The following is a 26,774-nucleotide window of genomic DNA, read 5'->3' on the forward strand; positions in this document are numbered from 1 at the left end:
GAGTTACAGCGCCTGCTGTGGCTGTAGAGACCAATATGAGAGAGACATGTTTTATTGCAGCTGGGGAAGATGAAGGCATCTTGTTTCATTGTTACATATGCACCATGACATTTTTTTCCTCTGTGCTCCTCCCAGCAGTCATTTCTCCTCTGGTCACTGCTGTGGATACTCAACCTGACTGTGTCTCCAGGCACTGCAGTTGTCTGCAAAGGATTCCCACACAGTGGGGTTAAAGTTGCTGGCCTTCATACCACATCTGCAGACATCTTTATAACACAGAGTCGGTCTGCCAAGAGGCCTGGTGCCTGAGGTCAGCTTCCTGTAATGCACATCCTTGTGGAACCTGCCTTAGGGCAAACTGAATTTAAGATTGGAAAACTTGAGTGAAATCAAAGCCATCAGATTCAGTCATTTATAAATGTTGTTGATGGTAGTTGAAAAGAGGGGTATAACTCAAGCTGCTTGTTGGTAGCCCTTCTGGTTTTTGTTTAAGCATTTTAACTTTCTTGTTGTTGAAAGGTTGATGAATATGGGACCCAACAGCCTATTGCGCTTCTGAAGCTACTCTTAGAGAAAGGCGCCTTGTATGATCGTGGCAAGGAGATGAACTGCAAGTACCTCCGTGACCTTGGCTTCATTGCTGCCATGGGCAAAGCTGGGGGAGGCCGTAATGAAGTTGACCCACGATTCATTTCGCTCTTTAGCGCTTTCAACGTGCCATTTCCTTCAGAGTCGTCACTGCACTTGATATACGCCTCCATTTTAAAAGGCCATACTTCGGTAATCTGAATTATTTATACAGAGAGATATTGATTAAATTATTGTTGAGAGACCTGTACAGAATTTCAATACTTGTCTAAGCATTGCCCTCAAACCTCCCCTGCCCCAGAGTAATGGACCACTGTCAAAAGTTGTAGCCATCCTGCTGCTGTTTAATCTCTTGGTATAACCTTTGAAAATATCCCTACGTTTTCTTCTGTGGTGTAACAGCAAATCTTTTATTGCATTTTCAATGTGGGCACATTCCTAAATATATAAATTTAATAAATAATAAATAGTAATAACCCTTCAAGTTATGAAGGCTTAGTGAACTGAAATGCAGAGCTCCTTCTGAATCTTGTTCTGTAGTTCTTGTGAGCTAGCCAGTATGCTGCGGGATGTCATAGGAAAAAAATCACATATGGGCTGATAGGAATATTGGCCTGGAGCCTCCATCTGACCTCAGGGACTTCTCATCTGGCTTTCAGCATAAGCCTGGATCTGAAGCCCAACAACCCTTTTCTATACACTTCATCACCATTCTCCAATAGATACAGAGATACAGGTAAAGGATTCAGTGAAGCCCTCCTTGCAAGAAAGGACTGTAACAAATGGTCTGTGAGGGATCAAATATGTCAGCTGCATACTTGTACATAAATTGTGGGTGAGGTGCGTTGCAAGAGGCAGACTCTGCCAAACACACTTGGAATGAGGGGGTTCAGGCACTATGTGGAAATGAATCAGGGGGCAGAGCCAATGCTGCTGGCTCTTTCCCCCAGCAATCTTGCTCAAGGCAAAATCTAATCCCATGTTAAAAAATAGACCCCAGTGCCCATTGCCAATGCTGGGTTTACCAAGCTGTGTTTTCAAGAAGCCTTTTCCAAGAAGTCATTACTTTAGAAAATGAATTGTCAGTCACGTATAGAGGTCATCAACAAGCATGTATGCATGTGGGATGCAGGAAAGGTGCTCCTAATGTAAGTTGAAAGCATATTTTGTTTGTCATTTGATGGAAAACATTGCAAAAAAAAGTAAGCTTTAAAGAAAAACCCTTCTCACAATTGTCTCTTGAAAACATCTCCCCCTATTTTATGTTTGCAGATTTTCAATGAATTGATAGCTGCAATTGCTGACAAGATGACAGCCTCTACACTGACACTTTATCAAATGATAGTCCGTGACTTACCTCCAACTCCTTCAAAATTCCATTACATTTTTAACCTGAGGGACTTGTCCAGAGTTTACAATGGACTTGTTCAAACAACACCAGAACGGTGAGTGTTCAGGCACCTAGCTTTTTGCTGGAATTGTAACAATATTCAAATTGTTCATTCAGTTCAAGCATACCAATTCATAAAAAGTTACTCCAAATTGGAAGAAGTGGGCTCAGATAAGTTACAAATTCTGCATTTGTGAAAGGCAGCCCACTAAGTCCCATGTTTTGTATTTGCTGATTTGACCCAGTTTTTGTTTTATTATAGGTTCCAGACAGTTGCACAGATGGTGAGAGTGTGGCGGAATGAGTGCCTGCGGGTTTTCCATGACAGGCTGATTAATGAAGCTGACAAAGCTCTGGTGAGTTCTATCCTTTTTACTGCTGGTGACTTAATATCCATTTGGCTACTTTAAGACAGCTGTGTGCCACTCTGAAATAAAATCATCGGCTCAAGCAATGCTCTGTATGATGCAGTTGTTTTACTTGCATCCAGAGCTTTTTTTCAGCTGGAACTCACAAGAACTCACACCTCTCAGGTTGGTTCTGGCACCTCTCAGGTGGGGACCATTGCCATTCTAAGAGAACATGGGAAGCGTTCATGGTGACCTCTGGCACCTCTTTTTCTAGAAAAATAGCACTGCTTGTATCCCATGAATTTGTAAGAGGGTTGCTCCTACTAAAGACTGGCTTTCAGAACTGAGCTGCGATAACATAGAATGGACACTGTCTTAGGGGCAGGCAGGAGCTAGTGCCTCATGGACTGTTACTTCTACTGATACAGGAAGGTTTGTTTTTGGCTTCATGCTTGAACTGGGAGCCATAGCAGTCATTTCTAAATCCATATCAAACCTTAAAACAGCCTCTCAATCCCTCTGCTAATCCAGAGCCTCCAAAATAGTCACATTCCTAGTGTTTCCCTCACATTTCATACCATAAACACCAAGATGTTCAAAATCCCACAAAAGTAAACATTGTCACCCCATTAAAGGGGCATGTAAATTAAACCCCTGAACATAGTTGCTATATCTTCAGAACACACATTAGTTGTAGAATCTCTCCCTTCTGCCACTCCTGCTCTTTCTGTCTCTCTCTTACAGACTCACAATGTAGAATGTTGCTTGCCATTAAGAATTTACAATCCATTGGCATCATCAGTACTCTGAGACTTAGCTCAGTGGTAAACTGCATGCTTTTCATATGGAAGACTCCAGTTTCAGTCCCAGTCACCTTTATTTCAAAGGATTTCTGGTAGCAGAACTGGGAAAGACTTGTGCCTGAAGCCTTGGAGAGCAGTATTGAGTGAATGGCCTGATGAATTATAAAGCAGCTTCCCATACACATATGTTCTGATTAGGTTCTTGCACAAAACATTCCTTGGGATGAATTCTGCAGACCTTTGTTGGGGTTTTTTAAATTAATCGAGTTAGTGCATGAATCCTTGTGAGGCAGAATGGAGAGGACTGGTCCTAAATAAAGAATTGAAAATTTCTTTCTTTCTTATATATTATAAGGTTGAAGGCCATATACAAGCCCTGGTGGAAAGCAATTTCAAAGACGACTTAGAGCATGTTATGAGAGACCCTATACTTTTTGGAGACTTTAGGATGGCCCTAAATGAAAGTGAGCCTCGTGTTTATGAAGATATTCAGGACTACGATGCTGCCAAAGCTCTCTTTCAGGTATAGAGACTAAATTGGTGTGTGTGTGTATTTATTTTCATTGTAGAAGGTTTGAAGATTTCACTATAGAAAAGGACATTAAAAGACACATAAATGGGATTCTTCCTGTATTTTTTGTGTATGTTACTTGGTTATAACAACTGGATATTTGTTATGTATGCCCTTATCATTAGTATTAATTAATTCACCTGTTGGGTGTGACTATTAGTGGACACCAAAAATAAGTAGCATTCTCTTTTGGCCAAGTGAGAAATTAAGACTACAATTTTATGTACACTTACCTGGGTGTAATCTCCACGGAACACACTGGAATTTATTTCTGAGTAAATGTGTATAGGGTTACATTGTAAAATTCTGATATTCCTTTCATTCAGTGTTTCCAGCATTTAATTATTTATTTTAAAATATCTGTATACCACCAGAGCATTCAAATATATCAAAGCGGTTTGCAGCAATAAAGGCGTAAAGCCTTACAGTAAATGCGTAAAAAGTTGAAAACAAACACCAGTAAACCATTATGGAAGGATGTGCTTGCATAGGCCTAGTAGAATAGAAGAGTTTTCAGCAGGCATTTAAAAGGTTTTCTTCTGTTCTGAAGGGTAGGACCCAAACCAACTGATTCAAGTTACAAGCAATGAGATTCTGAGTAAAAATCAGGAAGAACTTTCTGACAGTAAGAGCTGTTCGACAGTGGAATGGTCTTCTTTGGGAGATTGTGGACTCTCCTTCCTTGAAAGTTTTAAAGCAGAGGTTGAATGTCCATCTGCCACGGATGTTTTAGTTGAGATTTTTGCATTGCAGGGGGTTGGACTAAATAACCCTTGGGGTCCCTTCCAACTCTACAAGTCTATGATTCTATGATAAGGTGCCTGCTAAATCTCTAGTGGCAGAGGGTTCCACAGGACTGGGCCAATGACACAAAATTCTCAATTTCCCACTGTTGTCAAACTAGCCTCACCAACTCGGGGAACAATCAGCAACACTCCTGCCAATGATCTCTGTGATTAAGCAGGGATATCAGGATTCAGGCAATCCCAGTGTTGCTGTTGTTTAACACCTTGCTCTTTTGGTGTTGAAACACTCACTCTTTTCGCCCTTCCCTTGCAGGAGATTCTTGAAGAGTACAATGAACTGAATACTAAAATGAACCTGGTGCTGTTTGACGATGCCCTGGAGCATTTGATTCGTGTTCATCGCATCATAAGGATGGACCGTGGTCACGCTTTACTTGTTGGAGTTGGTGGCTCGGGGAAGCAGTCCCTGGCAAGATTAGCGGCTTATACAGCAGGATGCGAGGTTAGTGGGTCATTAGTTTGCTTTTTTATTTTAGATGATCACCCTTCCCCGTCCTTGAAGGCTTGGATTACATACTGGCTTTGAGTTGTACCCAAAGCTAGTCCTACTCACAATAGACCGACTGAAGTTAATGTACACTACTAACTTAGATCCATTAATTTCAGTATGTCTGTTCTGAGTAGAACTTAGTTGGATATAAGTACTGTAATTAATTTTAAAAGCCCGGGGGGGGGGGGGAAGGTCAGCTACCAACTCGCCTAAATAAAATGGCCTTATATCACCCCGGGAGAGATAGAATCAGGTTTTGTTTAACTTCTTAAATGAAGGAATTGCAACTCAAGGGAATGTCCCTACCTGCACTTCACCAATCAGTGCTTCAGGTGAAAATAATACAACTGATTTCATACTTTACTTTTAGGTTTTTGAAATAGTTCTGAGCCGTGGGTATGGAGAAAACAATTTGCGGGAAGATCTTAAATCTTTGTATGTAAAACTTGGGATTGAGAATAAAATAATGATATTCCTATTTACTGATGCTCATGTGGCAGAGGAAGGGTTCTTGGAACTCATCAACAACATGCTAACATCAGGTAACAACATACCTATGGTGTGACCACACGGTGTACAGGGCTGGGCCACCCATGAGACAATGTGAGGCAATAGCCTTGGCTGGCAGGATTTGCAGGGGCATTGCCTGCTGCTGCCGCCACAGCCACACTGGCAGTGACGGCTGCAAATACTCCTTGGAGTCTGGAACTGTCACCTCTCCAGCAGACTCTTGGTGAATAGGAGGCACTGCTGGTCTCCTCCCACCCTTGTTTCCAGTGCAGATCATTATCCCCCCCCCCCCTTGTTCCTGATGTAGATATTTACTCACCTCTTCTTTCCAGGGGGAGGAGCCATTTTGTGGCCACCTCACATTTCAAAATGTCTTGTGCTGACCCTGATGGTGCAGCCACACTTGGAATAATGTGTTCTGGTCACCTAACCTCAAAAAAGCTATTCTAGATTTGGAAAAGGTTCAGAAAAGGGCAATCCAAATGATCCTGGCAATCACAAGTGGATAGACTGATGTTGCATTCAGATCCTGCTTGCAGGCTTCCCACTGAAAGAACATGATTTTGTGCCAGATGGGCTCTTGGTCTGCTCTCATGTTCTTTAAAGTGCTGAGCCTTAATTCTCTACGATTCTTCATATTTTACAGAGTGGAGCTGGAGGGTGTGGGGGGCACTGTAGCCACCTGCCTCTGTGCAATGGTAGGAAATCCCACTTGGAAGAAGATGAGTGTGCTTTGCATCACATAAAATAATCATGGTCCTTATGCATAGTAATCTGAAGTTTATTGGGTGAGATAACCCAGACAGGAGATTACCGGGGGTGGTAGGATGGGCGGGATGTTCACCATGAAGTAGTAGCTACTTTTAACTTATCTTCATTTAATAGGAATGGTGCCAGCCCTATTCCCAGATGACGAAAGAGACAATATTTTAAGTCAGATTACAAATGAAGCAATGAAAGCTGGAGCTGCCCCAGCCAAAGAAAGCGTCTGGCAGTACTTTGTAAACAAGAGTGCCAACAACCTCCATATTGTCCTTGGGATGTCCCCAGTTGGTGAGACACTGAGAACACGTTGCCGAAATTTTCCAGGTATGTATGTATGTATGTATGTATGTATGTACGTATGTTAACAGGCATCCCCTCTCTGCCCCTGGGATGCAGATAAATGAAACTGAAAAGTGGGTATTAGCTTAGTTTTCGTAAGTGGAGAGCAATGGTTTTGAATCTCTGTTCTGTTGAACTTTGAAGTTATTATTACTATTTTTTTTTATTATTGGTCACTTTTCACCCCCAAGGTAATGCAAAGTGGCTTACAGTATAAAAATGAGCACATGCATTGAAACTGACATGAAAGGAGGGAGGGGAACAAATAGAAATCTAACAGATTTTTAAAAGGCAGGAGTAAAACATTCCACTCACTTGAGCCCACTGATTATTAAGGACCAAAGGCCTGGCGGAAAATCAATCAATCAATCAATCAATCAATCAATTTTTATTACGGTCCAGAGACCCAACAAATCATTACAAATCAATACACAATTCATACAGCCTACCTCCAGGTTAATCAAGCATTTTGTTTAGAATATAGGGCACATTTGTTCTTGCAACCACCGATAAAAACTTTGCCACTGCTAACGTTCTAGCTTTTGTCCGGTCTTCCAGTAGGAACCTGACATAGTGACAGTGGCGTAGCGTGGGTTGTCAGCACCCGGGGCAAGGCAAGTAATTTGCGCCCCCTAACCCGTGGATTTTAGCACCCGAGTGCGAGCGCGCGCGCCCCCCATGTTGCACCCGGTGCGGCCGGCACCCTTGGCACCCCCCACGCTACGCCACTGTTCCAACGTTCAGCTTCACTGGATGCCCATGAGTTATATTGTACAGAGAGAGGGATAAAAACTTTCCTCTCTGTCCACTCTCTCCTTGCCATGCCTTAGTTTTGCAGGCTTCTCTCCTGTCGCCTCTTGCTTGCCTTTTCTCTAAACTAAAAACAAACCCAATGCTGCCGCCTTTCCTCAGGGCACCGGCTCCATCCCCTTGCTTAGATTCCCTCTACCAAAGCTGAAAGCAGCCTGAAGTTCCTCCTGATCGTGAATGGGAAACAGCTGGCGAAGCCCGCGGCCTGCCAGGGAAGGGATCTCTTCCTAACCTGCTCCACGGAGCCCGTTCCTTGCAAGCGCTCCCTGTCTCCCTGTCCCTCGGATGGCGAGCGCCTTTGGAAACGCGGAGCAGGCGCTTGCCGGTGAGCAGCCCCCCCCGCCCCTTCCCAAGCTAATCCTTTTAAAACTGAAAGCCCCTTAACCCGCTGGCGAGAGGCTTAGCCGGGCCTCGCCCGCCCACCGGCTTCCTCTCGGAGGTTTTTGGGGAGCGCAGGGTGCGGCGAGGCCCGGCGGCGCGTCGGGGTGCGGAGGCTGCCCGTGCCGGGCAGGCGTCGGTTGCGGCGTCGGCGCTGCTGCAGCGGCTGCTCCTCCTGCGAGCAGTGAGTGGAGCGCGGCCGCAGCGGCGGCGGCGCGCGCGCGCTAGGGCGCAAGGCTGGCAGTGGCTGCGGGGAGCCCGGCGGAGGAAGGAACTTGTCCCTTCCCTCTGGACTCGCGCCCCCTCAGATGTTGCGCCTGGTGTGGCCGGCACCCTTGGCACCCCCCACGCTACGCCACTGCATAGTGAGCCTCTGATTTTCCCAGGAAAGGTACCAGCAAGGGTAGTATCAGTTCAGCCGTGGCCTGCTCATATTTTGCACAATGCAACAAAATATGATTTATGGAATCGATGTCTTGAGCACACAAGCAAAGTCTGTCCTGGTAGGGAACTCCTCTCAACCTACCATCCAACACTGCAGAGGGGAAGACATTTAGTCTGGCTTTGGTGAAAAGCCTTCGGTAGTTAGGTACTGTAAGGTTTTTGATGTAGGATGATAACTTAAAGACATACCCATATTGAACGCCTACTGCCAGCAGACTACAGGTTGATAACCGAGAGACTACAAATACTAAAAACAACAAAAGCGAAAGTAGGGACCTGATCCTACAAAGTACTCAAGTAGCTCTCAATATATATCCTTTTAATGGTATGCTGCCTTACTGGAAGTCAATTGACAGGGTGAAGAGAAACTTTAAGCTTTTACTAAATATCCATTGCAACACTCTGATCGCGATAAACTTGCTTTGCACGGACCCCCAGCACACTAGACTCATGCTGACATTTTCTGACTCAGCTACCCCTAAAATGCTACTGAAATATAGGGCCATTTTACAGGAAAAATAAATGTTTTTGCCTGACACCTAAAGAAAGTAGATAAGAATCCCTGAGAACAGATAACTACAACTACTTGTTTTCTCCTGCAGTGTGCAATAATGGGAAGGTGTTGGCTGTGCTTTAGAGCAGACTTTCCCAAGCTTTGATCCTCAGATCATGTTGGATTACAAAGCCCATCATCCTTGACCATTGGCTGTGCTTGCTGGGGCTGATGGAAGTTGTAGTTCAGCAACATCTTGACCCAAGGTGGAGAGAGGCTGCTTTAGAGTGTGATTTTAGGGTTCACAAGGCAACAGTGAAGCCTAAGAAGTCTGGCCAGTTTCTGTGCCTTAGAAAATTACCCAGGATCCTCTACAATATACAGTGTCATGTGGCAGGAACACAGGAATTCTTTGGAAGCCAAGGCAACACAAAAGGAATTCCTTGAAGGTAGAAAGTTTGAAAGCCCAAGGTGTAGCAAGGTATCAAAGCTTTGAGTTCCACAGAAAACTTTTGCGGCAAGCCTATAAACCAGTTCATTTAATGGGCATCATTTAATTTGCCTGCATCAGGCTTGCCACTGACACAGGGTGGTATTAAGGCAACAGAGATTTTGGCAAATGGTCCCCCCTTTTAGTATAGCTATGACACAGAGTAAAGATGTAAGAGGGGGAAGAACTGGGGGAGGGTGTTGTAAACAAAAATTGCCCTTTTCCCTTACGGGGTATCCAAGAGCCCATATAGAGTCCTTATGTAGGTTCCCTATTGGTAGGAGAAAATAGCAGAGGCCAACCAGAGACTATTGAGAAGCAAAGCAGCTAGTAAGCTTGATCTTTATTGATCTGATGCAACAGGGTGCTCCCCTCACACACAGGAAAGGGAGAGGAACCCAGAACAATGGCGCGCAAGGCCTTATAAAGACTTTTGAAATTGCCCTCCTGTAGATCAAGACCACCCCCAGAAAGATCATACATACATCACAGAAGGGGTGTAACCTAAGACCACCCCTCAGATACATCATACCTACATCACAGAAAAGGCGGTCTAAAACAGAAATTTGAATGTTGTTTTTCTCCTGTCGTTGTTTATCTCCTGTCTGGCAGGTTACTTGATTGGATTGCCTGGGGAGCCTGGCCAGTCTTTTGTAATGATAAATACTTACCGTATTTTTTGCACCATAGGACACACTTTTTCCCTCCTAAAAAGCAAGGGGAAATGTCTGTGCGTCCTGTGGAGCGAATGCAGGGGGGGAGGCAGGCGGGAAAAGCCCCCAAGAGCCGCACACAAGCTCCGTGCGCTCTTGCGGGCTTTTCCACAGGAGGGAGAAGGGACTGACTGGCTGCATCAGTCATTTCTCCCACTTCCCAGAAAAGCCAGGAGAAGCCGCGATCTCTTTAAAGGGGTTGCGTGGCTTCTGCGGGCTTTTGGGAGAGGTGAGGGAATCCCCCCCACCTCCCAGGAAAGCCAAGAGAAGCCGTGCAGCCCTTTTAAAGTGCGCGCGGCTTCTGCCGGTTTTGCGGGAGGAGAGGCTGCACGGGGCTAAAGGGGAAGCCAAAACAGCGAGCGGGATCCATCCCGCTCGCTGCCTTGGCTTGCTCCATAGCTGTGCGCAACCCCTCCGGCAGGGAGAGGCTGCACGGGGCTATGGCTTCTTTAGCCCTGCGCAGCATCTCCTGGCAAGGAGAGGTTGCGCGGGGCTAAAGAGGAAGCCAAAACAGTGAGCGGGATCCATCCTGCTCGCTGCCTTGGCTTGTGCCATAGCCGCGCGCAACCCCTCCGGCAGGGAGAGGTTGTGCGCAGCCTGTACACTGCTCTTTGGGGCTGGGGGGAAAATATTTTTTTCTTGATTTCCCCCCCTAAAAACTGGGTGCGCCCTATGGTCCGGTGCGCCCTATGGTTCCTGGGCCATGTCACAGGCTCACACCCTATTCATATCTTAAATGTGCCCTTAAGACAGGATTTGTGAGGAAAGAGACAATGGGGAGGTTTACCACTTTGACCTTGCAGAGAAATAATTTGCTCAGTTTGGGAATCAAAATGGTTTCAGGTCGGTCTTCCTGTGCTGATCTATGTACGTGCTTGGTTGGTACACTTATGAACATAACCATATATCTAAGACCTCAAAATTCCTATCGCAAGGGAAAAGATCAACTTGCTGCCCTGCATCACTAGTATTAACCTTGTTATTTCTCTCCAAAGGTCTTGTCAATAACACTGGGATCGACTGGTTCTTGCCCTGGCCACCTCAGGCTCTAGATGCTGTTGCTAAGTTCTTTTTGGGTATGTAAACATTTTTGAAGCAAGAGGCTAATGGGCATGTAATTGAAGGAAACATATTCTTCCCCGTGCCTTAATTTCCCCCTTCCTTTACTGTTTTCCTATTCCTTGTTTAACGTATGACCCGCTGTAGCTCTTCTTATCTCTTCTTCCAGTGCTGTTACCTATGGAGGAAGGAAGCAAATACCCTTCCCTTCGTTTTCCTCTGTGAGGCCAAAAGCAGCTTGGGGTGGAGAGGCACTTGATTTTGGAGGTGAAAAACTGGAAGAGAATAAAGGGTTAAGACACCTTATCTTCCACCCATAGCCTCCACCAATCTTCTATTGGAGATTGCAGCCTGAGAAACTACTTTAATTAAAGAAAAAAGAAAACACTGGAGTGGAGGGAACTACTCATGATTAATTGTGTGGGTTCATCTTAAGTGAAATGCACCTTTGATATGACAGAGACTAGTAGTTCTTAATTTCTTTGAGCCAGAAAGACCAATAACAACTTGTGTGTCTCTCTACTGCGTTTGTGTGTTGCAACACTGGCCTCCAGCATCTACTCTGTTCGCCTTCTGTACTTTGTGGGTAAGCATGTTTTTTCTCTCTTTCCCAGGGAACAATCCACTGATCCCGTCTGAAAAAACTGAGGCAGTCATTGAACACAGTGTCATGGTCCACGGTTCAGTGGGGCTCTACAGCAAAAGATTTCAGCAGAAACTCAGACGGAGCAACTACGTCACCCCCAAAAATTATCTTGATTTCATCAACACCTACTGCAAACTGCTGGATGAAAAGAATCAGTTCATTTGGGGTAACATCTGTGCTCTTAAGAAGTTTTGCAAATCTCATACAAAATATTGTGCAAAGTCAGTTCTGTGCATGGCCTAAGGCTGCAATCATAACTGCACTTACTTGGGAGTAAGCGCCATTGAATTCAGTAGGACTGTACTGTAAATTACATAAATTAAGAGCAAACACATTGTTTTACATGTGCAGCCAGGACAGCCACATCTTATTTCTCCTCCTCTTTCCCAAAGCTCAGTGCAAACGACTGGAGGGTGGTTTAGACAAACTTAAAGAAGCTACAATTCAGCTGGATGAGCTCAACCTGAAGCTTGCTGAGCAAAGGATTGTGCTGGCAGAGAAATCAGCGGCCTGTGAAGCCTTATTACAGGAGATTGCAACTAACACAGCAATTGGCAAGTGTTTCTTACAGTCATAATTCACTCAGGTTTAGAGGACTTACCCCACAAACTAAACTGGACTCTCTTGCGTGGCTCTCTTTTTATTCATTTTTATTCCCTGGCAGATCACAGGCTGCTAAGCCTAGAAATTCTCATGTGCTGAGCCAATTTAGGATTGTGTGTTCTATTATTGCAACTTTCTAAATTTGAATTTATAAGTTGTTGTTTCTCCAAAGATGGATCAAGTCCCAAAGAATTTCTTCCTTTTTTGATTTTTGGTTGTGAGGAGAGGAAGAATCATCCAGTACCTTTAGGAAGAACCCTAACTAAATTTACCAGTAGTAACCTTTCATTAGAGGAGTTAAATGCATCACTGATTCAACCTACAATGGGGTCTGGTTTTATTTGATGAGTCAAGAAAACCAACTGAAACTGTAACACTTCCTTCCATGTATGGCACACTGTGGTCTGAACTGCTGGGATGATGAAGAAGAAAACTTTGCAAGGACATTATTTGAAATAATCTCTATCAAATTCAGCTGAATAACACACCCCACACGGTAGTGTTGTTACATGATTCCCCTCCCTCCCACAACTGAAGCGATGGTTTTAGAAAAGCCATCATTGGAACAGTGGCGTTGCAGCGGGGGTGGGTGGGGTGTGCGGTGCGCCCCGGGTGCCATGTCTGGGGGTGTTTGACAAGAAGGCTTCCATTGCACCGCCGCAGTCACATGTGGAGGATCGTCCGTTGGCGGCTGCAGCTGCGAGCAGAGGATCCCGGTGCCGGCAGCAAACCGCTATGTACAGTGCATGTGTGGTGCTGCACGCATGAACTGTACATAATGGCTCCGCACATGCGCTGTACATAGCAGTTCGCCGCTGGTGCCGCTCGAGCGCTGTACGGACGGCGGTGGGATCCCTCCAGTGCCGCTACAGCCGCATGTAGAAGATCCTCTGTTCGCGGCTGCAGCCACGAGCAGAGGATCCCAGGACTGTCTGTATGGGGCTGGAGCACCACTGCTGCCAAACCACTATGTACAGCGCATGTGTGGTGTCACTACTTATGGCGCATGCATCGTACCTAGCGACGGCACACATGCATCCTACGTAGCGATGCCCTGCCCCGGGTGTCACGTCACCTTCGTTCGCCCCTGCATTGGAATTCAAATGTTGTTGGACTACAACCCAGCAATGCCAAAAGCTTCCCCTTGCCTGCATTGTAAAGGTGCATTAGTATTGTAGCAGCGTTGAAGAAGCTGATGCCAGTTCTGAGGAGTAATTTTTGCAATCATCCTTGTCCTACATATTAGCTGAGGAGAAGAAAAAGCTGGCTGTGGAAAAAGCCATAGAAATAGAAGAGCAGAACAAAGTCATTGCAGTGGAGAAGAAGGATGCCGAAACAGCCCTGGCAGAAGCCATGCCCATCTTGGAGGCCGCAAAACTAGAACTTCAGAAGCTTGACAAATCTGATGTCACTGAGATCAGGTACTTGAACTACGGCCATCCTGGCACAGGAAATGACTTTACACGGAAATGTCCATTGCTCATCATAAGCGCTCACACCAGCTCTAATACCAATTTTGTATCCATATTGCACCTATTGCTTACCATCTGTTTCCAATCACATTGTAGGAGACAATCTGTCCAGTTGAGTTATGTCCTCTCCTTGGGGACAGAGGACTAGTTGCCTTCAGTAGCTAAAGGGGAGGCAGATCACACACGGCCCTCCAGCTCACCGGCTGCCTACAACTCACCAGCAACTAGGGGCACGCGGTTTTCTTGGGTTTTTCTCTCCCTCCACTGTCTTTTCCAATATATTTCTTTTTGTGGCTAGATCGGGGGGTGGGGGTGGAATTAACCCGTGGCTCTCTCTACTCCCAGCACTAGTCAGCATGACCAATAGCCAGGAATGATAAGAGCTATAGTCAAGCAGTATCTGAAGGGCCACAGGTTAACCACTCTTGGTCTAGGCTGCTGAACCCAAGCTCTATCCTTCACATTTAAATATTTTCATTCCTGTTACTTTTGGCAGGAATGTTATCAGATTCTCATATTTGGCAGGTGGGAGGAAGGCAGAGAGTTTTCCCCTCCTTTTCTGTCAGTTTGATGGGTAAGCCAGCCTTGTTGAAAACCACACGTGACATGTGGGGTTTTTGGAAAATGAAGGAACAAAAAACATGAAAACATAAGCACAAAGAATTTGACTAGAGTTCTTTGCAGGCTGTCAAAGAGTGTGTCCAGTTGGTCTGTGCTACTCAGAGGCAGGCTTGAGCTCCCCCTTGGCCATTCCCAGCCTAGCCCAGTGCAGCTCAGTTAAGGTCTTCCGAGACTTGACATTTCAAGGAGGGAGAAAATCTGTAAGCAATTGGCTGGATAGTTCCATCGGTAAAAGCATGAGACTTTTAATCTCAGGGTTGTGGGTTTGAGCCCCACATTGGGCAAAAAGCTTTCTGTATTGCAGGGGCCTTGACTAGATGACCCCAGGGGTCATCTAGAGCCAGTGTGGTGTAGTGGTTAAGAGCGGTAGTCACGTAATCTGGGAAACCGGGTTCGTGTCTCCGCTCCTCCACCTGCAGCTGCTGGGTGACCTTGGGCCAGTCACACTTCTGTGAAGTCTCTCAGCCCCACTCACCTCACAGAGTGTTTGTTGTGGAGGAGGAAGGGAAAGGAGAATGTTAGCCGCTTTGAGACTCCTGAAGGGGAGTGAAAGGCGGGATATCAAATCCAAACTCTTCTTCTTCTTCTTCTTCCTTCCAACTCTGAAATTCTGTGATCTATGATCTATGAGTATTGTTTGCCCTAATATTTATTTTTGCATTTCAGGTCCTTTGCTAAGCCCCCTAAACAGGTGCAGACTGTGTGCGAGTGCATCCTCATCATGAGAGGCTACAAAGAACTCAACTGGAAGACAGCCAAAGGAATGATGTCAGAGGCCAACTTCCTACGCTCCCTTATGGAAATCGATTTTGATTCGATTAATCAGAGTCAAGTGAAATCCGTCCGAGGTAAATTGCTAAGCGGCAGAATTAATCGTACCCTTGAAACTTTATTTTACAGTCTGATACTGCAAATGTCACACAGTCTTCTTTTCAGGGATTCATATATTTAAGGAAGAAGGTCCATAGTTGTATATGGCACTTCTTGTTTCTCAAAGTCAGGGCTGGCTCTTGGGGCAGCCCAGGTCATAGCAAACTTGCCTTGACACTTAGCTGCACCCCACAGGGTTATTGGTAATGGAAGAACCTCTGGGAGGGGAAAGAGCAGTCCACCAGAAACAGACACTGGTGATTCCCACCCCCTCTTCTCCAGTTGACTGTCCCCCATGCCCAGAGCCATTTGACACCAGCATCCATGTGGATAGGGAGGGAGCAAACTACTCTTGCTACAGCTATGCTGGTTTTATTTTAGGTGTGTGGCTTTAATGTATCCACTGCATTCTATAAATCAGGGATGGGGAGCCTCCATACGCTGTTGGACCCCAGCTCCTGTCAGCCCCAGCCAGCTTAACCAATGGGCAGGGATGATGGGAGTCTGTCACGGTCCTGACCGGAGTGAGGAATTAACTCTTTGTTGTCAAAAGTACAAGATAGGGAAAGGCATGTCCATCAGTCCTACATCTCTCAGCTCCTCTTAGGTGTGCATCTGATGAGGCAGTTGATGCAACAGGGAGGCCCTGCCCCTAACCTCACTTAATGTATCCCCCCACACCTGAGCTGTCTTCTGTTCCTCCCACTTCAATCCTCTTCTGATCCTGGGAAATAAGTGTTTTAGCCTTAAAATTGTAAATTAACTCTGACATTTTAAATTGGAGGACTGCTAAAGAACTTGAACACAACCTTTGAAGAAATGGAAGTTGTCAGCAGAGCCGGTTTAGGGATGCTGAAATTTGTGGATGCTGTTATGAGCTACTGTGATGTAGCTAAGGAGGTCAAGCCAAAGAGAGAAAAGGTACAAGGGGAAAGCATGGAAGTGGCAGTAAACAGGATGAGGGCCAGGCTAAATGTGACTTGGGAGGAGGGATGGAGGAGGAATTGGATTCAGTTTGCTCTTCAAGGCAAACATACCTAATTTGCATTTTCCGTAACAATATGCAAACAAATCACAGCCATCCTTTGAAATTTGCACTTCTCCAAAGTTTACATTGCAGTTTTCCAGCCAAGTAATGCATAGAAAAATGCATATATGAGGACTTTTAAAAAAAATAATCCACAAATTAATAGTGAAATATGGAGAACTGAACTTACAGGGAAGTTTTTAATGACTGATGTTTTAATGTATCTTTTGTTGGAAACCGCCCAGAGTGGTTGGGAAAACCCAGCCAGATGGATGAGGTAGAAATAACAACAACAACAACAACAACAACAACAACAACAGAAAAACATAAAATATAAATTGACACATTGCCCATCCCTATGTGGAATTTGCGTGCTTGGCATTCCCAGTGTCTCTCTCTTTATTTATTTATTTTCAAAGTTCCAGGGGGTCTGATTTGGCACACCATGGCACCACTCTCCCCAGAATTGCTCTTGATAGCCATGAAAAGGAAACCAAACAGGCCTCTGCGCAACTATGTTGGGGTGTGATATACACTAGGGAATCAGTACAGGGACACCATCCAGGCCACTGAGGCTCCAAATTGGACCCCATGTGTTGGATTTTTCATAGAATTGTAGAGTTGGAAGGGACCACGAGGGTCATCTAGTTCAGCCCCCTGCAATTCAGGAATCTTTTGCCCAACATGGGGCCCAAACCCACAACCCTGAAGTTCAGAGTCTCATGCTCTATTGTCTATGTTGAGAACTTTAGTCACACATTACATCTAGCATGGTGCTGTTTTGAGGGGATTACCAGAAGCTACATATCCAAAGAGTTTTGAAAAATGTTTTAGGGACTATACCACCATAGCTAAAGGGTGAAACATGTCTTCTTTTTCATCTGCACCATAAACATGTGTTTATTTTATACCAATTTACTTGCCATACTTTCTCTCAGAGAAGCCTGGGAATTGTTTGGCGAGGATGTTGAGAATTTCTGTTAGAGATCCTTTTCCTTGCCTCACTTGCCTTCTTTTCATGGTGCTCTGTAATGCCTATTGTTACTGGCCGCCCCAATCTCATTGGGTGATGCTTAATCAGGGTTTGTATTTCTGTTGGATAATTAGGCATAAGGAAGACTGTAGTGTCTTTATGATTTATTGTTCACTTACACATATTTATAGCTAAGTCTTGATGGAAAGAAGGTTCCAAGCATCACATCTCAAGAGAGGCTTGCTCCCCATACCAGCACAGCATTGGATTCAAAGACAACCAAAGCACCATCTTTGTGTCTCCTCCACACAGCTTCTCTCTCTGTCAGTCTGCATGGCACCTGGCCCTACCTTTCTACTTTCCCAAAACTTTTGCTAAAACATAACCTCATCCCCATGCAAAAGGACACTTTCTGTGGTGACATCACACCTCTTGTAACCTGGGCAACCTCCCCCTCCCAACTCTGCTATTGCCTTTTGCTACCTAACACACAGCTGGGGGATGGAACCCAACCCCCCTTCTTGTCTGAGACTGACTGTCCCAACTTTCGTCAGTATAATGACTCTGCCACCACCTGTTTTGTTCTTTGATAGCACCTCTCTCAGCTAATCTCCTGAGGAAGCTGTCTTGACTTATGTTTTAGGCCTTGCTAAATCCACTGATCCAACCCCACATTTACTAATTTCAGAAATAATGGGGAAAACCTGGCACCAAGGAATTTTAGGGGACCCTTTCCCCCTGCAAAGCCATAACAATATTTTATGGATTACATTAATCTATTGTTGTTGTGAAATGCATGCTGCAGTTTGTCCTGTGATTTAGCAACCCTGCACCCCAGTTTTTCGGTTATGGGCAGATAGAAGATCAGATGTTTTAAAAAGAGATGCTGCCCATGATTCCTTCTGAGCTTGCTATGCTAGTGAAGCAGCCTCCCCCCAAACGCCATATCCTGCTATTTTCATGCCATTCCAGCTGTACAGACAGCTCACCTGGAAGAGGCAGGCATCAGAGTGCTGAAAGTTGGAGAAACTATTGGATGTGGTCAGGGGCAGATTGTCCCCCTGGAAATCAGCTGGGCCTTGAATGTTTTGCAAAGCTTTTCGAAGTGGGCTGATGGTTGAGGGCTGCTGTATGTTTGAGCTGCCACCTTATTCAGCTGTTTGTCCTCCACACAGGTGGCCAGACTGGAACGGAATTTCTTCTTAAGTAAACGTGAACTGGAGAAGATCCAGAATGAGCTGACAGCCATCCAGAATGAGCTGAAAGCTCTGGGAGATAAGTACGAGGCAGCCATAAGGGAAAAACAGCAGCTTCAGGAAGAAGCTGAACTTATGGAACGGCGTCTTATTGCGGCTGACAAACTTATCTCAGGATTGGGATCTGAAAATATAAGGCAAGTGAGGCTTCTCTGAAGGGGCCAAGTACATTATAGTCAGCACCAGAAGTTCTCTATTGAATATTTAGAGTGGAAATTGGAGGGGAAGTTTAGCAACACCTCTTTGCATATTTTGGGGGAGGGAAAATATCTAGTAAATCTGTAGAACTGCAGCCTACTGTAGAACAGTTTTCTCTCTCCATGTTTTCTTAGGAATGGGGAGGGATTTCATCAAGTCTACCTTTAAAGGTGAGACTACCTAATCAGCCTTTCCAAAAAAGCATGTAAAACAAAACACAGCCACCTTCAAAATTTGCATGTATTTGAATTTTGCAGTGCAGCTCTCCAGCCAACCAATCTGCACAAAAATACTTATAGTAGGGTAATGTGTGTATAGGAATGCATATATTTGTGAAAATAACATACAAAAATGCATTAGAGGAAATTTTAAATGTGTATATCAGACAAAATTTCATGCAAAAATGTGTTTATTAGGAGAGGTTTGCTGATGAATTTTCCTGAGGACTTTTTTTTTAAATTCACAAACTGCTGTGGAAGTATGGAGAAACTGAGAGAAACTAAAACTGACAGATTCAATCATCCCTAATATGTTGTCTGTAGTTGTTGATTTCAAATATAGTTCTGCTATTGTCACAAGTGGTGCCTTTTGGTGTCTATTGGTTACTTGGCAGCTGCCATTTCCCCCATAATGTCTCCCTGCCCCATTTTTATTCAATAAGCCAGGAGAAGATGGTGTTAATGATGGAGGAAATGATACCTGCAGTTCTCCACAACCATCATAGTTCCTACACAGTGGTAGAAATGACACCCTGATGCATGTTACTAAAATTTCTCTCTCAACCAGACAGGATTGCCAAAATGGCTTCCCAAATTTGTCATCCCAAAATAGGGGAGTTTTACCTTAGCTGTGCCAGTGACTACATAGATTGCTGTTTCTGGCTGCACAGCTTGTAGAAGCTGCCTACAATTCACCCCTGCTACACAAGCTGTCTCCTACCATGGAGAAACCTATCCTGAAGATAGTTTTTTTTTTCTGCTTGTTCAACTAGTTAAGCCATGTCAGTCAATCAATGCAGATTGTTAAGTTTTCTCCTGAACCTCTCAGTGACTTTTGATGACATCAACCATGGTATCTTTCTGGGTTGTCTTGCTGGGCTGGGCTAGCCTTTGAGTCTTTTCTGAGAAAATGGACTCAGTGGTTGGTGCGAAGGGATTTTGGCTTTGCCTTGTGGTCTTTGGTGCCACACATTCTGTTCCATTCCCACACTTTTTAATATCAGCATGAAACTAGTGGAGGAAGCATTCCAGAATTGTGGGTTGCAGTGTCACCCAATAGTGGCTGGCAGGGTGGGTTGGGCTGCGTTGCTCTCCCAGTAAGTGTTCCTGCTGCTTACCGCGAGGGGCAAGGCAACAGGGATCTTGGTATGGTGCAGTCTTCAATGGATTAATTCAGTTATTATTAATCTACTAGAGGAGCTCTGTTTTCCTTCATTTTTGGCCAGGTGGATGAATGATTTGGAAGAATTAAAGAAACGACAAGTGAAACTGTTGGGAGACTGTCTGCTGTGTGCCGCCTTCCTGAGCTACGAAGGTGCCTTTACCTGGGAGTTTCGTGACGAGATGATTAAGGAGGTTTGGCAATCAGATATCCATGAACGAGATATTCCTCTCAGCAAGCCTTTCAGATTAGAAAACCTGCTGACTGATGACGTTGAGATTAGCAGGTAGGGATGGGCCTGTTCTTTTTATATCTCAGTTTTAACATCTCTGTGGTTTCCACAGGATCTTCCTGCCAGTGGGCTTCAGAGCCAAACCACCTTTCAGTTGATGATTTGCTCCCTCCATATTATGCACCCTTTCATTCAGCGGCTATTTTGTCCCCCTGACTAGAGTCCCTAGGGTCCCTTGTGCCATTGGCAAGGAGCTGTATTGACACCGCTCTCCAGAGAAAAAAATCACTTCACCACAATAGCCACATTAGAAATTACTACGTTTTACGTGATCCAAGTATTCAAAGCATCTGGAGGGAGGGTGAGGTGAGAACAAAATGGGGGGAGGGGAATTGCATGTCTTTGTAGCATAGTGCACTCACAGTGATTTCAAAACAGACAAATAGGGTGAAGTTGGCAGTGAAGCTTTTGCTTAACTGACCCCAACAAACCGTTTCCAAAACAGGGTGACTAAGGGTCTTCAAGCATGGCAGCAGTGGCGTAGTGTGGGGGGTGCAGGGGGGCCGGCTGCACCGGGCGCAACATCTGGGGGTTAGGGTTAGGGGGCACAAATCCATGGGTTAGGGGGCGCAAATTACTTGCCTTGCCCCGGGTGCTGACAACCCACGCTACGCCACTGCATGGCAGTTTAAATTGGGCCTTTGTGGCAGTTTTAGTTTGGTGAAGGTAGAACCCTAGGGAGTGTGCGTCTCTCTGTGTGTAACCCCACTTTCTAATAAGCACTTCTCCACCCCTTTCCCTTCTCTCTTCATCATCTGGGACTGGGGATGCAGATGGGAGAGGCGTCCAGGGTCTTCTGGACTCAACCCAGCTGGCTGGTCTTCCCAGGCTCTCAGGGCTGCTGCTTCCTGGCACACAATTCAGCTTGATGGAAGCTATGGATGGGGAGGGGAGCCAAGCCTGCCAAGGCTGCAGAAAGGCAGGCTGGCCAAATGGTGAAGCCCCAACAACAAATCGGGGAGGGTGGGAAAGGGAGCCAAGCAGCAGATGGGAGAGGGTTCATTGTGGGCTCCATCCTTCAAGAGACGCTAAACACTTCCCTGAAAGAGAAGGAAGGTGGGCTGTGTAAAGGCGAAAGGACCAAAGCTCAGAGGCATACCACACAGTGATTTCTGGGTGATTTTTGTGCTTCCTCGGGGCCTATGGTTTCACCACCTCCTAGGTACGTCTCTGCCCCTGACATAGCTCAAGCACACACAAACATTCACATTTATTTTTTCAGCTGACAGGTTCTCTTTTGCCATACAAAAATGTCTTCCCTTGATTGCTCTAATTTCAGGTGGGGGTCTCAAGGTCTACCTCCTGATGAGCTCTCGATTCAAAATGGCATTCTCACCACTCGGGCCAGCCGTTTCCCGCTATGTATTGACCCACAGCAACAAGCGTTAAATTGGATCAAGAGGAAAGAAGAAAGAAATAACCTCAGGGTAAGGCTAATTTTTTCACTTAAAAGGAAATTACACAGCTTAAAACCTTTCCATATTACTGGAAATTGGCCAGTGAACCACCCTGGAGAATAAGGGACAGACTGATTAATACCAACAGAACACTTTAAGGTAGACTTAGAAGAGGGATCATCAACCCAGCAGCCATGGGCACCAGGTGGGTGGCCTAAGGTATTCTTAATTTTAGAAAACAAATTTTAGATTATTTCATTTTTGGTGTGTTTGTGCTTTCTGGTGCTGGGGAATGTTCTCTGTTGTTATTAGACAGCAACAGCATTGTTGTGTGCGGGGGCAGGGGGCAGGAAGTAAACAATGACTGCATTGTCTCTCATTTTCTTTTATGCCATGCCCCCACCCCATGACATCCATTTTGTGCTGAACTATGCTCCCATAGCAGCCATTTTGTTACTGGTGCCTGCAGCATTTTGCAGAATGTGCCTGCTAATCCAAAAGGGTTGGTGGCCCCTGACCCAGAACTTCAAGGTAGGTTCAAATACATGGATGGAGCTCAGTACTAGGTGACTCTTACTGATGTAGTGGATCCCACCTCTGTATACTGATTGCAGTGGATCCAAACTACATACACTAAAATAACCACCACAGGTTATCTTTCTGGATTTTGTCTGAGGGAAATCCTAGATACGTAGAGACTTAGGCAGAAGTTGAACAAATAAGAAAGATTTATTATATAGAATAAAGTGGATAAAACAAAGGATGTATCAGGAAGCAATGTTCTTTCAGGAACCAGTTAACCTATTAATAAGTATACTAAATCTAATGGATGCTACAGGCTTCTAAACAAAGTAGTAAACACACAGCTTCTTTCAAACTTCAGTTGCTTAAGTTCAGTTATTACACTTCAGATAGTTGTTACAGGTTTCCAGACTAGATGGGAAACGCTCAGCTGATATGGAGTTATTTTACTTCCGTTCCTTAAGTTTAATTACTTCAGTGATAGTTTAATACTTTGGGTTCATATACAAGCTTCATACACAGCTTCCTTCACAGCTTAGCACTTTAGTTCCTACAGAAGGTGGTACTTTTTGTCAGTTACCCAACCTTTTAACAATCACACTCCCAAGTTATTCCAAATGCTCTTCTCTTTCTAGAAGATCTCTCCTTCCCTGACTGGAATGAGACCCAAGGAGACTGTGTCCTCACAGCTTCTACTTCTCCTCGCTCAAACTCAGCCCTCCACGTAACTGAATACTCTCACAAAACCTTAAACAATGTCTTCCAATCTAACCTCAGAGAATCCTTTCTCTAGCTTTAGATATTTTCCTCAGAGTGGATGTTTCTATCCAGAACCAACTCTCTCTCCTCTCTCCCTCCAGCTCTCTCTTAAACCATCTCCATCTCAGAAACTGCCCACCCAAAGTGCCCCTCTGACTAGCTGTCTTGGTAGCCAATTAGAGAGAGGCTCCAGCTCTCTGGCAGAATTCTGAGGCATTGCATCACCAGACTCTGGTCTGACTCTGCTGTCCGTCACTCAGGGACCTGCCTCAGGTTTCTCAATAAGCTGTGTTGTATTGTTGGAGTGGAGGGTGTCAAATGATGGGGCCTATTTGAAGTTTACTTCAGATGTTTGGCCTACCCTTAATTTTTCTGTCAAATGAAATAAAAATATGCAGTTGCAGAGAGCATAACCTTTCAGTTTTAAAATGCTGAAATAGGACTTAGGAGATGAAGCGCTGCATTAAGCAATTTAACTACTCATCATGCTCATATATCCATATCTCATTATTTCTCAGATGGCTTCCTTCAATGATCCTGATTTCCTTAAGCAACTCGAAATGGCCATAAAATATGGGAATCCTTTCTTGTTCCATGATGTTGATGAATACATTGACCCTGTGATTGATAATGTATTAGAAAAGAACATAAAATGTGCCCAGGGCCGGACATTCATCGTTCTTGGAGACAAGGAGGTTGACTATGATGCCAATTTCAAGCTGTATCTGAACACCAAACTAGCCAATCCTAAATATTCACCATCAGTGTTTGGCAAAGCCATGGTCATCAACTACACAGGTGAGCAAATTAATCGGGCTGGCAATTAGTCCAGAATTTTTCTACCCACCCACTGGATTATGAGTTGTCCCTGGTTGTATTCTTTCAGCAAAGATCTATAACCTTCACCACTCTAGACACCTTGTAGTCAGGTGGGAAATTCATAGCAGAATTAGATGGATGTAGATCCTACTTTGTTGACCTAAAGTTGTGAATATTCAAAGTTCAAGAGCTGAAGTTAAGCAACGCTAGGATAGTGATACAAGCATTCCAGGGTAAATTAACTCATGTCCTTGGATGTGGCCTTTCTGATCATTTAGCAACCAGCCATTCCATCTGAGGCATTTGAAGAAGCTGCAGCTGGCTCTTCTGAGTTACATAGTTTCCCTGTTGTTTATTTGCTGCCTTGGAGCCATGAGTGGAAAGGTGAGATACAAGATTTACACCTCATCTTTCTTCCATGGCACTCAGTCTGGCAAACATGGGCTTCCCTGAGAGTCTCCAATGGAGACACTGCCCCATGGCAGACCTTGCAGCTTCAGACCATTCCTGGGAGAGCCTCCATTCCCAGGGCATTCTCAGCTCTCAAATTGTGCAGTAGATATGAAACCTTGCTATGTAACTTTTACTGTTGGGTCAACCTTTTTTGGCGGGGGAATCTTCAAGGAGTTTAGTGGGAACTGATGAAAAGTTGGGCCTAGGTTTATTCATCTCAGTCTTTGGAACCAATGCAGTAACTACCAACAAAGCTACTTGATTGATCAATCAGTACTCATGAGAATGTAAGAAGAGCCCTGCTCTTTCCCACAGTGACCGCAGGAAAAGTCTGCAAGCAAAATATAACTTGTGGCACCTTTGACCTTATTAAGAGATTTCTAACTGTCATCTTAGAGTGAAAGTAATTTTGGAAAACTAACCTTGTGTTAAGTGACCTTGTTAAATTCCTTCCAGTTACTCTGAAAGGTTTAGAAGACCAGCTACTAAGCGTCATTGTAGGATTTGAAAGGCGTGAACTGGAAGAGCAGAGAGAACATCTCATCCAGGAAACGAGTGAAAACAAGAATTTGTTGAAGGATCTGGAAGACTCCCTCCTTCGTGAATTGGCAACTTCCACTGGGAATATGTTGGACAATGTAGACTTGGTGCATACTCTGGAGGAGACAAAGTCCAAAGCTACTGAGGTAGGGGCAATGCGTATAGTCCACGAGAGGGCTGTTTTCCTTTCTCTGGGCCCCACTTTCATAGTATTGTCTCCTTCAGTTCAGGTAGGGATGGACCGAATGACATGAAGCTGTTTTCTGTCGTCATTCTGAGTCCTTGGGTCCTGGATGTGTGGTGCAATGCTGTGTTGCCTGTGGTGGCTGTGTGCAGTGCACGGCAGACAGCTCAGCAGGATCCCACCTTCGTTGCCAGTGAAATATACTCGGAGTCCTGTAGTGATCATTCTCTTTATTGCAGCTTATAAAACAGTGATTGAATTGCCCCCCAAACCTCAGGCTTTTATATACATTATTTGCACAATGAGTCCCGTCTGATTGGCTGATTCTGCTTCCCTCCTGGAGCCTGATTGGTCTTTTCCTGCAGGCCAATCAGTTGTTGCATTCTAGGATCCTACTTGCCTATTGTTCTAGGATCCAAGCTTAGTACATAACAGTGAGACTCAGGCAGGAGCAAAGAATTGTGAGAGGTAGACCGTTTCTCCTCAGTCCCCCCCCCCCCTTGTGTAGGATGGAGCAGTTGGGCTCTCTCTGCTCTTACTTTTTGTTGCCTTTTAGTTCTTAGTTACCGTATTTTTCGCTCCATTGGACGCACCAGACCATAGGACGCACCGGACCATAGGACGCACCGGACCATAGGAGGGGGAGAACAGGGAAAATTTTTTTTTCTTGTTCTCCCCCTCTAAAACAAGGTGTGTTCAAGGTACATTCACCAGAGCTTGTGGGGCTGGCGGTGGGGGGAAGCGCTGCTTTCCCCCACCGCCAGCCTCAAAGATCCCTGAAGCCTTTGGAGCGCAGCACTCTGCCCTGCAGAGGTTTGCGCGCAGCCGTCCCCAAGCCAGAGCAGCGAGACGGAGCCCTCCCTCTCGCTGTTCTGGCTTGGGAACAGCCTTGCTAGCTTCTGCAGGACAGCGGGGTGAAGGCACCGTCCCCAAGCTAGAGCAGCGAGACGGAGCGCTCCGCAGTGCTCCGTCTTCCTGTTCTGGCTTTGGGCTTAGCGGCGCAGCCTGCATTCGCTCTATAGGACGCACACACATTTCCCTTTAATTTTTGGAGGGGAAAATGTGCATCCTATAGAACGAAAAATACGGTACTTAGTAATCTTCCTCTTCCTTAGTTCTTTGTTAGCTATTTTTCCTGTCTTTGTCACTGTTTGGTGTCTGTCCTTTTATGTGTCCTCCACTGAGGTAAAAAAACACAAAACAACTCATCCCCCTGCTAAACATCTTTCCCTATTCTATGTTCAGTGTTTTACTTCTATTTTTCCATTAATTTATTAATTTTGATCTTTATTTCTTGTTGCTGGCCGTTGCCTTTTTCTTCAACTTTTTTTGCGCTGTGCACTGCCTCCTGCAAGCGACCACATGCTGCTTCCCTAACAGCCGCTCTGCACCTTCCCCTCAGTGTCTTTGTGACCCTTTATTCAGGGCATTGGCTTTTCTTCAAGAATTGCTGCTTCTGGAAAAAAAACAAGAAAGAAAGAGAAACAAAATAAGTTTTGACTCCTTTTTCTCTTGTCTACTTCAGCGGCGCAAAGGAGAACTGTCAGTTGCCCTGTCTCCTTCACCAGCACAAAGGGCTATTGGGACACATTTTGCCTGCAATAATATTTGAATCAGCAGTCTGCTTCAGTGGCTCAATTTCCTCCCACTACATGTTGAGGGTGTCCTTAGAGTCTCTGCAAGGCTTGGGTGCTGGGGGGAGGTAGGCCTTGTGTTTAATTCAGTTTTAGATTTTTGTTGCTTGGCCAGTCTGAAAAACTGAG

The 26,774-nt window shown here is 45.1% G+C and overlaps 1 protein-coding gene across 2 annotated transcripts in view; it reads left to right on the top strand.

The window, feature by feature from the left end:
- The window catches only part of DNAH10 (dynein axonemal heavy chain 10), a 123,301-nt gene that overhangs the window by 81,214 nt on the left and 15,313 nt on the right, over positions 1-26,774 (top strand). For both annotated transcript variants that reach the window (XM_083476578.1, XM_083476579.1), the window contains 18 exons: positions 520-780; positions 1,861-2,033; positions 2,241-2,334; positions 3,487-3,654; positions 4,762-4,950; positions 5,369-5,540; positions 6,394-6,597; positions 10,936-11,016; positions 11,614-11,811; positions 12,038-12,199; positions 13,495-13,669; positions 15,008-15,189; positions 15,996-16,132; positions 18,387-18,604; positions 20,110-20,331; positions 21,617-21,764; positions 23,534-23,813; positions 24,744-24,973. In XM_083476578.1, the coding sequence (XP_083332704.1) occupies positions 520-780; positions 1,861-2,033; positions 2,241-2,334; positions 3,487-3,654; positions 4,762-4,950; positions 5,369-5,540; positions 6,394-6,597; positions 10,936-11,016; positions 11,614-11,811; positions 12,038-12,199; positions 13,495-13,669; positions 15,008-15,189; positions 15,996-16,132; positions 18,387-18,604; positions 20,110-20,331; positions 21,617-21,764; positions 23,534-23,813; positions 24,744-24,973 (3,294 nt within the window). The remainder of the gene's footprint in view (positions 1-519; positions 781-1,860; positions 2,034-2,240; positions 2,335-3,486; positions 3,655-4,761; positions 4,951-5,368; positions 5,541-6,393; positions 6,598-10,935; positions 11,017-11,613; positions 11,812-12,037; positions 12,200-13,494; positions 13,670-15,007; positions 15,190-15,995; positions 16,133-18,386; positions 18,605-20,109; positions 20,332-21,616; positions 21,765-23,533; positions 23,814-24,743; positions 24,974-26,774) is intronic.

Source organism: Podarcis liolepis (assembly GCF_965112155.1).
Source record: "Podarcis liolepis genome assembly, chromosome: 15".
Lineage (NCBI taxonomy): Eukaryota > Metazoa > Chordata > Lepidosauria > Squamata > Lacertidae > Podarcis > Podarcis liolepis.